Source organism: Enhydra lutris, unplaced genomic scaffold (genome assembly GCF_002288905.1).
Source record: "Enhydra lutris kenyoni isolate GAN:26980312 unplaced genomic scaffold, ASM228890v2 scaffoldscaffold28, whole genome shotgun sequence".
Classification (NCBI taxonomy): Eukaryota; Metazoa; Chordata; class Mammalia; order Carnivora; family Mustelidae; genus Enhydra; species Enhydra lutris.
In genome coordinates this window covers 15,740,034-15,752,455 of record NW_019154112.1, presented here as the reverse complement: position 1 = coordinate 15,752,455, position 12,422 = coordinate 15,740,034, and the positions used below count along the sequence as shown (strand labels likewise).

The 12,422-nt window shown below is 32.1% G+C and overlaps 1 protein-coding gene across 1 annotated transcript in view; it reads right to left on the bottom strand.

Annotated features, from left to right (window-relative positions):
- The window catches only part of LOC111152227 (eyes shut homolog (Drosophila)), a 1,631,332-nt gene that overhangs the window by 1,480,864 nt on the left and 138,046 nt on the right, over nucleotides 1-12,422 (bottom strand). The window contains 2 exon segments of the mRNA XM_022510634.1: nucleotides 2,257-2,423; nucleotides 10,023-10,162. Coding sequence (XP_022366342.1) covers nucleotides 2,257-2,423; nucleotides 10,023-10,162 — 307 coding nt within the window.

Sequence of the window (12,422 nt, the reverse complement as noted above, 5' to 3'; positions counted from 1 at the left end):
GCATTAGAGAAGAATGCCAGTCTGCTACTGTTGAGTGGAATGTTCTATAGATATCTGCCAGTTTTACCAGATTTATAGTGTTCTTCAATTTTTTAAGTATTTTTGTTCATCTACCAAATGTTATATCCACTACAGAAAGTAGAGTGTTGGAGTTTCAAACTGGTATTGTTGAATTGGCCATTTTTTTCTTTAATTCTGTCAGTTTTTATTTCATATATTTTGAGTCTCTGTTGTTAAGTGCATATATGTTTATAATTGCTTTATCTTCTCATGATTCCTTTGTCATTTTAAAATGTTGTTTGTTTGTTTTTTCAATTAACCATTTTTTCTTTTAAAGTCTATTTTGTTCTAGCACTTTGAGAAATGCCATTGGCATTTTGATTTGGGATGACGTTGAAAGCACAGATTGCTCTGGGCAGCATAGACATTTTAACAATGTTTATTCTTCTGATCCATGAACATGAAATGTTTTTTCACCCTTTTGTGTCTTCTTCAATTTCTTTCATGAGTGTTTTGTAGTTCCTAGAGTATAGATCCTTTACTTCTTTGGTTAGGTTTATTCTTAACCAATGGTTTTTGATGCTATGACTAACATAACATAAGAAAATTTTAAAAAAATTAAAACAAAAACAAGAAAGTCCATTTTGGCTGACATTAATAAAGATACTCTAGCTTTCTATGCTTGCTGATTGAATGGTATGACTTTTTCTAACCTTTTACTTTCAACCTATTTGTACATTTAAGTGCATAGTGTGTGTTCTATAGATGGTATATACTGTCTATATTCAGAAATTATCTAACTTGAAAATCTTTGCCTTGGATTGGGTTTTTAACCCACTTTATTTTAATGTTATTTTTAACATAGTTGGATTTATGCTTATCATTCTCATTTTTGTTAGCCACTTATGTTTTTTATCTCTATTCTTCTGATACTACTTAACTCTTTTTTTTTTAAAGATTTTATTTATTTATTTGACAGAGAGCGATCACAAGTAGACAGAGAGGCAGGCAGAGAGAGAGAGGGAAGCAAGCTCCCTGCTGAGCAGAGAGCCCGATGCGGGACTCAATCCCATGACCCTGAGATCATGACCTGAGCCGAAGGCAGCGGCTTAACCCACTGAGCCACCCAGGTGCCCGATACTACTTAACTCTTAAGTAAATATTTTGTAGGGCAAATTTTTAGTATTTGTAATGCTGTTTTTACTACATTAGCTGAGTTATTTTCTTAATTGTTGCTCTGAAGGTTACCGTACACAACTTAACATATCAGATCTACCACAGATTTAATCTATCACAGATACTAATTTAATTCTAGTGTGATATATAAAAATTATTACTGTAGGTCTTTCTCTATTCCCCTATTTTTGTGCTAATGTTGTTATACATAATAGAATATATATTATATAAATAATATATAATAACTATATATGCATATGTTTGAGCTATACATGCCAATCATTTTAAAGAAAATATTTGTATTAATTACTATAAAATAGTTCAGGAGGCTAAAAGCAAAGACAGAAGAAATGACTAGTATTGGCAAGGATGTGAAGAAAAAAGAACCCTCATGTACTGTTTGGTAAAGCCACCATGGAAAACAGTATGAAGGTTATAAAATACACACACACACACACACACACACACACACACCAGAATATTACTCAACCATAAAAAAGAATGAATCTTGCCATTTGCATAAACATGGAAAGACCTAGAGTGTACAAAGCCAAGAGAAATAAGTCAGTCAGAGAAAGACAATTACTATATGATTTCACATGTGATATTTAAGAAACAAATAAAACAAAATTAGAAAGCAACAAAAAAACAACAAAAAACCCCCAAACTCTTAAATGCAGAGAACAAACTGGTGGTTGCCAGAGGGGAGGTGGGTGAGGGATAGTTTAAATCCATAAAGGGAATTAAGAGTACATCTGTTTAAGATTTTACTTTGAGAGAGAGAAATTAAGAAAGAGAGCACAAAAGGGAGGGGCAGAAGAAAGAGGGAGAAGCATACTCCCTTCTGAGCAGCGAGTTGGGTGCAGGGCTCAATCTCAGGACCCCAAGGTGATGTCCTGAGCCAAAGGCAGACACTTAGCCAACTGAATCACCCAGATGCCCCAAAAGTACATTTTTTTGATGAGCACTGAAAAATGATAGAGTTCTTGAGTTATTAAAAATATCAATTATCTCTTGTCAGTACAATTATAACTTTTTGATAAATAGGTAATATTCTTATTTCAAATGATGCATAGATACCTGGATTTATTAATTTCATCTTTATAAAGAGCTTCATGTTGACATCCACTTTCTTCATAATCAGTTGTATTTTCCAAAGACATTTTGCAAGGCCATCTTGGAATACCCAGGCACCAGCATCTCTTATTGTCTTCTTTAGTCAAACAACTGCATTCATTTTCACACATCTGTAAAAAAATTAAAAAAAAAAGAATTTTGTAAACGTCCATCACATTACAAAATTACATTCATTTCAAAGTTTGAAGTTCATGCTTTCCTTTATATATTAGATTCATGTATTCCCTTAGCAAAGGTAAAATAAACTCAGTTTTGATTTATTTTAAAATTATTTTAAACAATCATATTCAGTTTATGATGGAAATATATACATTGTAAAAAGCTAAATAAATCAACATCCATTATTCAGTTGTTTTCAAACATCTTTAATGTAATTTGAATCAAAATTTTGTAGACATTGCTTATATGTTAGTTGATATGATAGAAGTAGCATCCTACTGATAACCAGATCCATGGAAAAACTGTTTCTTGTATCACTTGTTTTTTCTCCTTCAGTGAGTTATTTGGACTCATGTTTGAACTGACTGTAACATCTTACTGCATCCCTTGTTAGAAATGAATTACATAAGGGACGCCTGGGTGGCTCAGTTGGTTAAGCAGCTGCCTTCGGCTCAGGTCATGATCCCAGGGTCCTGGGATCGAGTCCTGCATCAGGCTCCTTGCTCAGTGGGGAGCCTGCTTCTCTCTGCCTCTGCCTGCCATTCTGTCTGCCTGTGCTCGCTCTCTCTCCCTCTCTCTCTCTGACAGATAAATAAATAAAATCTTAAAAAAAATGAATTACATAAAATCATTAACACATCTTTAGCTCATATTTGCATGGAAGTCATAATTTTACCTGTTTAGAGAAACATATATCATTTTAATCATTTTAGAGGTCTTTCACAAATATGCCCAGTATGTTTACCTTAAAAGATTAAGTAGACTTTGTTGCCAAAGAAGTGCATCTCTTATGGACAGCTTAAAACCAGGCATATCTTTCCCTAGCTCTCAGAAGTGAATTCAAAACCACAACAGAATTTTGATAGTCCTTTATTTTTTTTTTCATTTTCCTCTCAATACTTTTTTATGTTTCCTTTATGGTGTTGGTTTAGAGCCAATAAATTATTTCCCACCAATGGCTACAATGATTAGAAATTTAGTTTCGTGGTCTGATCATTGGTGATAGATTAACGATTTATAGAGATCTAGCCTCTGTTGGGTAAGAGTCAACTGAGAACTTCTTTCTCCACTTTTCTATTTGGAGTTCTAGTAAATTTAGAATTTTTAGTCTACTGGGAAGGAGAACATCTCTTTGCATGGACAGATACTTTTTTTGTTTTCGTTTTTGTTTTGTTTTCAATTTTATTTATTTGACAGAGATCACAAGTAGGCAGAGAGGCATGCAGAGAGGGGGGGGAAGCAGGCTCCCCGCTGAGCAGAGAGTCCAATGCGGGGCTTGATCCCAGGACCCTGAGATCATGACCTGAGCTGAAGGCAGTCTTAACCCACTCAGCCACCCAGGTGCCCCGACAGATATGTTTTTGTTTTTTTTCAAATGCTATTTACCCTTAAACTACAGCTAAAGTACTATAAATTCAATCTCTCAGTTTTCTTTGCATGTGTTTGTATGTCTAAGTGTTTGTACTTCACAAAAAATATTTATCCCTTATTGTTTGAAAGTGTAATCTTTTTCTACATGCAGGGGTATTTATTGTAAAGTTTCTTAAATTGAAGATGTCCTGTTAAAATTTGCTTCCAAAGTTAAATTAGCACTTATAAAAGAGGAAATAATTATTAGCATTTTATCACATATATTCTCTCTCTTCATATTTTTTACATAACAATATATGTATATATGCACATATTATTAGCTTTTTCTGAAGTTTGTGATTATATTGCACTTTATCAACCCAATCACATTAGTGTGCAGTTTTTATAAAAAACTAAGGATATTTTCTTTTCTTTACTTCATTAAAATTATCAAATTAGGAAATTAACTTGACATAATATTATTCATTATTATTGATGTAGGTGTGTAACATAATACGACACACAAAAATAACTTTGGCTGAATAGAAATTAAGCTACAAGAATATCTACAACATGCTTTAGAAAAATCTTTTGTACATATAAGCAAATGACTAAATAATGCCATAATTTCAAGGAAAATCATATTTTTGTATAAATTATTTTGCCATTTCCATATTATATTAGTAAAATCACTTAGTAAAGAGATAGGAAAGGGGAGAACCTCTAAGACCTAATACATGACATATTTACCATTTTGGGGCCCATGTCAATTAAATAGATCTGTAAAGAGATTTCACCCAATAGGAGTGAGTGACTTCTTTATAAAATATGTAGAATCCTGGATTCTTAGAAAAGTATTCATCAAAGTAAAAAATGCACCAGAATTATGCTAAGTGAAATAAGTCAGTCAGAGGAAGACAATTATCATATGATCTTACTGATATAAAGAATTTGAGAAACAAGACAGAAGATCATAGGGAAAGGGAGGAAAAATGAAACAAGATGAAATCAAATAGGGAGACAAACCATAAGAGACTCAATCTTAGGAAACAAACTGAGGGTTGCTGGAAGGGAGGAGGGTGGGAGGGATGGGGTGGCTGGATGATGGTCATCGGGGAAGGTATGTGTTATGGTGAGTGCTGTGAATTGTGTAAGACTGATGAATCACAGACCTGTACCCCTGAAAAAATTAATACATTATATATTAATTTTTAAAAATGCATTAGACAAAATTCAACAAGGAAGAAAGACTATTTAAGACCATTGCAGTAGGTGAGAGAAATGGAGCTCAACTTTGCTGAAACAAGACAAGAACGATTTTAAGTGCTGGCGTTAGCTAGAGGAAAAATACCAGATGAAATTAGGGGAGAGACTTTTCAATGAAATGTGTAAAGCACATTGAGTTATTCTTGAGTTTGCAAAGGTTTTGCTTTGTTAGTAGGACTTCTGTGTTTACTAAGTGGTGCCCACTGAAGTTAGGCTCCTACTCTTTCACAGGATGTTTACATTTACATCTCTTTATCAAGGTTTATATCTCAAAGAAATAGTTCCCAGGTCCTTGAGAAAGACAGTTCCTGTGTCCTAATACTGGCAAGAGGCAGAAAGTAGATTTGCATACATTTCAGAGAGACAGAAAAAGAATTTATAATTGCAAATTTTCTGAAATAAATGATCTAAAAAAAAAGGAGGCCAGGGGTCTTTTGTCAATAAGAAGCCTATCTAGAATTCAGTTAAGGTGAGGGGAACATTAAGAATGCCTAGGTCATATTTTTAGCTAAATAAAAATATATTTGGTTGAATTCAAATCCAAATTTAAACTGGCCTGGACCTAGTAAAAAATACAGAAATAGTTAAATTTGCTAAAGCTCTTTCCTATTCCAACTTTTAGTGTTCCTCTGTCTCCTCTATGTTGTTTTAAAAGCATCCTCTGTCCCCAGTAACTCATAATAATATAATAAATATAATAAACTCATAACTCATAATAATATATAATCTCATAACCTTTTTGTAGCAAGAATGTAAAAAAAAAAAATGAACTCACTTATATTTATGTGCTTTCCTTCCAAAAGTGTTTGCGTTTAAAAAGACCTGAAGAGAGGGCACTTTTTAACACAAAGAAAGGAAAGAATACTTTTGGAATTTTAGTCTTTGATGATGAAAACTGAAATGAACCAAATTTCCTGTCCTATATTTAAAAATACTGAGAAAAATATATAAAAAATAACTTACTCTTTGCTCCATGAAATACTTTTTCTTGGAAAGTAAGACTGTGAACCAACTAAAATAAATTATTTACCAAGCATAACAGCTTGTTCATCAACTTCACTTTAAGATTCTCATCACATTCTGTCCACCAGTACAAAGCTTTATTCATGAACTCTAAGCAATCCTTACAAGGACCCACCCCCTACAACTAAGGCTCTAAAGCATTCAAACATCTTTCCATAAATTCTCCCTCTGAGACACTAGTAAGACTGACTGTATTAGGTGTTGCTTCCTATTATTGTGGTAAACCTAAAAGAATTAGTTTCTCTTGATCAACAGAGTTGTTTTTGAAGGATCAGTCATGAACAAACTCAAGATTCTGCAAAATACAATTAAAAAACCCTCACTATGAAAGTTCATGACCCTAGACAGCAAATATTGCATTACTCTGGGACCATGGGACATTTCTCTCCCCAGCTGTGACAGTGACATAGGTATCGTATCAGATCTGAACTCCATCTTATTTTCATCAAATTCCCAAATGATATTTTTTTCTTCTTTTAAGAAAAAGAAAGTATTTTGGGATTCTTCGATTATGTGATCCAATTTGATCCAAAGAAAAAAGAAATTTCCTCACTACTCTGGAGAGTCTAAAAGAGTATTCTACTAGAAGAGGAAAAGCATAGCTCTCACAATTTCATCATTCAGATGACCTAAATAAATAATGAATTGAGAAAGTCCCAGTAATCTACATTCCTTGAACATAATTTTCTTTGCGTCACCTTTTCAAAATCCTGCAAACACTTTCGTTCAGCTCTCAGTTTGGACTGACTGCTCTTTGGTAGGTTTTGGTGACATGATATTGCACAGGCACCTATTAAGTCTTCATGGGGTCTTCTCAGTCTCATAGGCTTCAACACCACACATTCCTCCCTTCATGTGGTTAAGTCAGGTACACATCTCTCTAATTGCTATAATTTCTCAAAGGGCAATCTAAAATTGCAGGGGCCACTCTGGAGAAATTTTGACATGAACAAGATTGTTCATTTGACAGATACCTTAGAACAAAAAAAAAGAAAGACTCTCATGAGGAGACTCTCCACCCCATGTGTCTAATAGAGAGATTACTCTGTTTAATGCACAAGAATCCCTCATCATTTTCATGCTTCTGGGATTAATAAGCATTAGATTTTTAATTATATGGCTCTATGGAATTATCAAGGATGTGAGTTACTGTTTAAACTGTTACCAGGTCACTAGGTTATTGTCCCAGATGCACCAAAGAATTGGATACCTGAGACCAGAAAGGGAAGATAGAGTTTACTGAGTAGATAAGTATAGTACACTTTCAGGAGTGTTTAAACTATCTGTAATAATAAGTGGTGTGTACATGTATGTGAATGTGTGTGAAAATGAACTTTTCTGCATTTAAGTCTCTCTTGCTCTTTGAAGATAGAAGATAATTAACCTTTAATAGTCATGTGTTTGCCTGAAGCTAGGTCCCTGTTGTTTTTTCATTTTTGCTATTTCTTCCTTTCTTTTTTGGTTGGGAAGTTTTAAAAATTAATTTATCATAATAAATTTTCTATCAATATATGTACATTTAGGACTATTTTTCAGATAAACAGTCAAAAATGAAAGGAAAAGGATAATGATTAACTGTGCTTTATTTATACATTTTCCCTTTGCCAAAAATTTAACAAATCAGAAAATATGTACCTGTGTTTGTAATATAATTAGTCTTTTAGATGAAAAGAAAATTATGCCCTTAGAATTCTGGCATAAAGTCAAAAGTCTCGCTTTTTAAAATATATGAATGTTGAGGTTTATTTACATTAAAAAGAGGTTATGTAATTTCCCAATTAATAAATGAATCTTTAGACAAATTTAGAATGATTTAATATAACTTCTAAAGAACTATTCTATCATTGTTTCCTTAAATTGTTTATGATTACAAAAATACCAAATAGAAATAATTGAAATTTTAATAATGGATATCATTTAAGAAGGTTTTAATCTTGTCAATTCTTATTGATTCTACTATATTTATGTACTGGAATGTTTTACTGATGATACTACAAATCAAAAGGTCTTAACATGATAGTGTAAATTGCAATTTCCAAATCTTTGGTTAACATCAAGACCTTACACTGACATTAAATTGAATTAACAAATTATTATTGGATACCTGCACAAATATAATTTAAAGTTATCCTTTTTCCTTACAGAATGAAAATGAGGACATGCAAATGTTAGGTGATGTATATTTATGTTTATATATGTATATTAAGGTTTATTTTGCCTAAAATAAAAGTTGTCAAAGTGATATAAAAGGTGTGATCATGAAAAGATAAAATAACTAACAGTTATTGGATCGCTGTCTTTGTGTTTTCTCGAGGCTAATAAAGCAAATATTAGTTATTTTATTAAAGTTGGTAATTAAGGGCACCTGGGTGTGTCAGTTGATTATTTTTGCCTTAGGCTCAGATCATGATCCCATGGGGTCCTGGGATCTAGGGTGGTTGGCTCCCTGCTAGGCAGGGAGTCTGCTTCTTCCTCTGCTCCTCCTCCACTCAATCCCTATCTCTCTCTCTCAAATAAATAAAATATTAAAAAAAATAAAGTTGGTAATTATTTTAAAAGAATACAGAGAAATAGAAATATGTATACAAGATGACTATGATTTGCTTGTTTTTTTCCTAAAAGAAGGTATGCATTTACTTCTAAGTAAATTTAATATAATATGTAATGCTCTTTTATAGGCTGATAAAATTAAATATATCTTAAAGATGAAAACTTTAGTCATCTATGTGTATAGTTCTGTATCTATGAATGGCTTAAGTATATACATGTAAAAGTATATTAAGCTTAATACCAACGAATTTTTAAAAAATGAATAAATTTTAAAAATTTCAAAAATATGTATATAGTTGAGGGCGTAAGTGGAAATAAAAGTTCTGAGAATTTTGTAGTCTATTTGCCTGTATTTGTAATGCCTCTCCAGCTGGTTCTTTTTGAAGTAAACAGTGACTCATTATATTTTATATTGTTAGCTCAGTATTACTGGATTTATTCATAATAAAAAGGCTTTACTGAAAATTTTATATGAAATATATACCAAAGTTAGAATATGGTTTTTATTTCTATAAAATAACCAAATTAAGGTTGTGTCCAGATAAGAGAGGTTACTCATATTCTGTTAATTCTCTAAACTTTTTGGAAAACTCCTCAATCTGTTTGATAAAAAGTTCCTTATTAATTTAAAATTAAGATTCTAAAATTTTTGTTTCTTACTGTTATTTGTTTGATAATATTACCTAATTTGTATAAGATGGAGGTGAGTTGGGGAAAATAAGGACTGTTCTTTGTCTTCTTGCCTTAGGCCCCATAACTGTAATTGTGCTAAAACTGCCCTGAGATTAGATATCACCTAGAAATTTATGTATATTCCAAAAGGCAATGGAAATGTTTTATGATCTTTAAACAAAATGGTGACATAATCACATCTGTGTTCAAGAGGCTTTAATTGGTAAGCCAATTGTAACATGAATAGAATACAGAGACTAGAGATAAAATGAAATAACTTTTTATTACTGTCTATATTATAAATACAAAAAGTAAAAGATGAAAGATTTCCAAGTAGATTGTTGAGAATTTGTTTCTGAGGTTATATTTAAGCTACATACATCTTGAACCTGGATGTGCAACTTTAACAAATTTAGTTTTCTTTTTAAACCAGAAAATTATGAGTTAAAGAGACAAATCAGGGGACACCTGGGTGGCTCGGTTGGTTAAGCATCTGCCTTTGGCTCAGATCATCATCCTAGGGTCCTGGGATCGAGTTCCACATCAGATTCCTTACTTGGCAGGGATCCTGCTTCTCTCTCTGCCTATCACTCCCCCTGTTTGGCTCTCTCTCTCTCACGTAATTAAGTAAAATCTTTAAAAAAAAATAAAAGAGACAAATCAGGAACAACTACATAAATGTACCTTACCTCTATCGTTCCTTCACATAGGAACCAACATACATAATCAAGGTATTCAGATGGGTTCACATAGACTGCTCCTTCAGTATATTTTGCAGAGAGAAAAAAGTAGGCATCAACAGACACTTCACAATTTCCATCCTCAGATCCTTTCAAAGAGATGGAAAATTAAATAATCTTTCACAAACTTAAATTTACATAAATTATTAAAGACGGTCATCAAATTACTTGGTAAGATCAATTTGAAAATGTCTACCACAAAATAAGCTTCTACATGTATAGAATACTAAATTTGAAAAAGACAAAGTAGAATAAGGCTAAATCTTTTCATTTTAAAAATGAACTGAGAAATAGAGCATCAAAACTTCAAATAAATTTCCTATTAATGATTATAAAGATGATTTAATAGATAAGATATATTTTGCATTAAAAGAATTTTTATTCTTTATATACTATATCTGCATATGTAATTATTTCAAAAGATATTTGGAAAATATCCTTAAAACATTTATAATAGGCAAACAACTAACAACTTGTCCTAGTCCTCTGATAAAAGGAGTGTGTTTATGTGGGGTGGGAGGGTGTCAGTAAAATATAGATATGCATACATATACATATATAATTTAGCTATTTTGCACTCTTTTAGACATAATATCTGTAATACAATAAAAAATGAAGTTGCAAGAAAGCAAAAGAATGTGACCTCTATTCAAGAGGAAAGAGTAAAAACAGATGACTTAGAATTATATAGACTGTAAAATACCTATAATAAATATGTTGAAGTATCTATAGAAAATTAATATAATTGGTAAACAGGGAAGTAGGAAATGAGAGTTTTGGAAATGAAATTTAAACAAACAAGCAAGCAAAGCTATCCCAGAATTGTGGAAAGGAAATAATTATGCTGAACTGAGAACCTGTGAATTTTTTATTAATGGTGTAATATTCTCAGGTAGTGGAACAACATAGGAGACTGGATACAGTCTCTTTTAAACATACCAAAACCTCCTAGTAAAGTGACCAATAAAATTTTTTATGTAGATAATATTTATCCACAGAATCCTAGCAAATAGTCCTGTTTTAGAATTTTAGGTTAACAAACCTAAAATCTAGTGTTTGTGAGACATGACTTCACAGAAAATATTATGTAAGCTATACAACTTACAACTTAATTATAAAGTAGAGATGGTTCACAAGCTGAAATCTCCCTGCTGTGTGCAAACATATTTAGATATCTTATATGTAATTCTGGAAAAAAGGGAAGAAGGTAGGAAGCCTTGCAAAATGTTCCAAACCTTTCAACCTTACCAGTGTAATTAAATTGCTAGTAATTTTAAGATTATAAAAATTATTATCAAATTACTAATAAAATAATCAGCAGCTGAGATTATCAGCAGATCAGCCATGAGAGAAGAAAATATCAGTAAATTTAATGATGCCAGTAAGAATTATATCTTCAGTGTGCTGAGATAAAAATAACTCAAATATGGCCATCCTAGCCTATATAATCAATAAATGCTCCTTTCTGTTTTGTGAAGGAGTTTAAATAGTATTAGATTTAACTCTTTATTGAATATTTGGGAGAACTTTGATAAAGGCAATATATTATCTTTATCTTCGTGGAAATATATTTTAAAGTTATTCAATTATTTTAGAGCTTATATAACTATTCTAATTTTATATATATTATTGAATCAGTTCATCAACTAGTATTTTTCTGTGAATTTACCCATTTCATCTAAGTTGTCTAATTTACAGGCACAGAGTTCTCTATAATGATGTATGTGATTAAATATTTGTACCTGAGATATCATTCCTTCTTCCTCCCAAATCCTCAAAAAGGAGGTAATAAAAAAACAAAAGTGTTAACTCACAAAGGTAATGAGAATGAGGCAACAGTAAGCAAATATTTTTTGAGCAAATATTTTCAATAAATTTCAAGAAACTAAAAAGATGGTGGAAACATGACAAAATTATCAGAATGGCAATAGTCAAAAGGCAAAAGTATAATTAGAGGGCATACATACCTATAAAAAAAAAAAAACAAATTTATGTGCTTAGCAGATATCTTAAGATTATCAAGACTTAAACGTGCCTGAGAATGTAGTATTGGGTTCTGGCAACAGGGAGAATAGTTGACATAGCTCTTCTCTCAACTCACAAATCCAGATAATTATTCTGACCCATCACTCATCTCCCTGCTGGTCCACAAACAAATAATTTTCAAGGTTTATTCTCAGGAGAAAGAGGATCTTAGAGGCTCCTGCTTTAGGGATACTAAGCTCATTGGGATTCTGCCGTTGAATGGTCAGCTGTCAACTTAGAACCCTCCAATAGAGCTGCCAGTTATCAAAACCCATGTTCACATGGCAAGCTTCCAATAAGTACTGCTAGGTCATCGCCATTAAA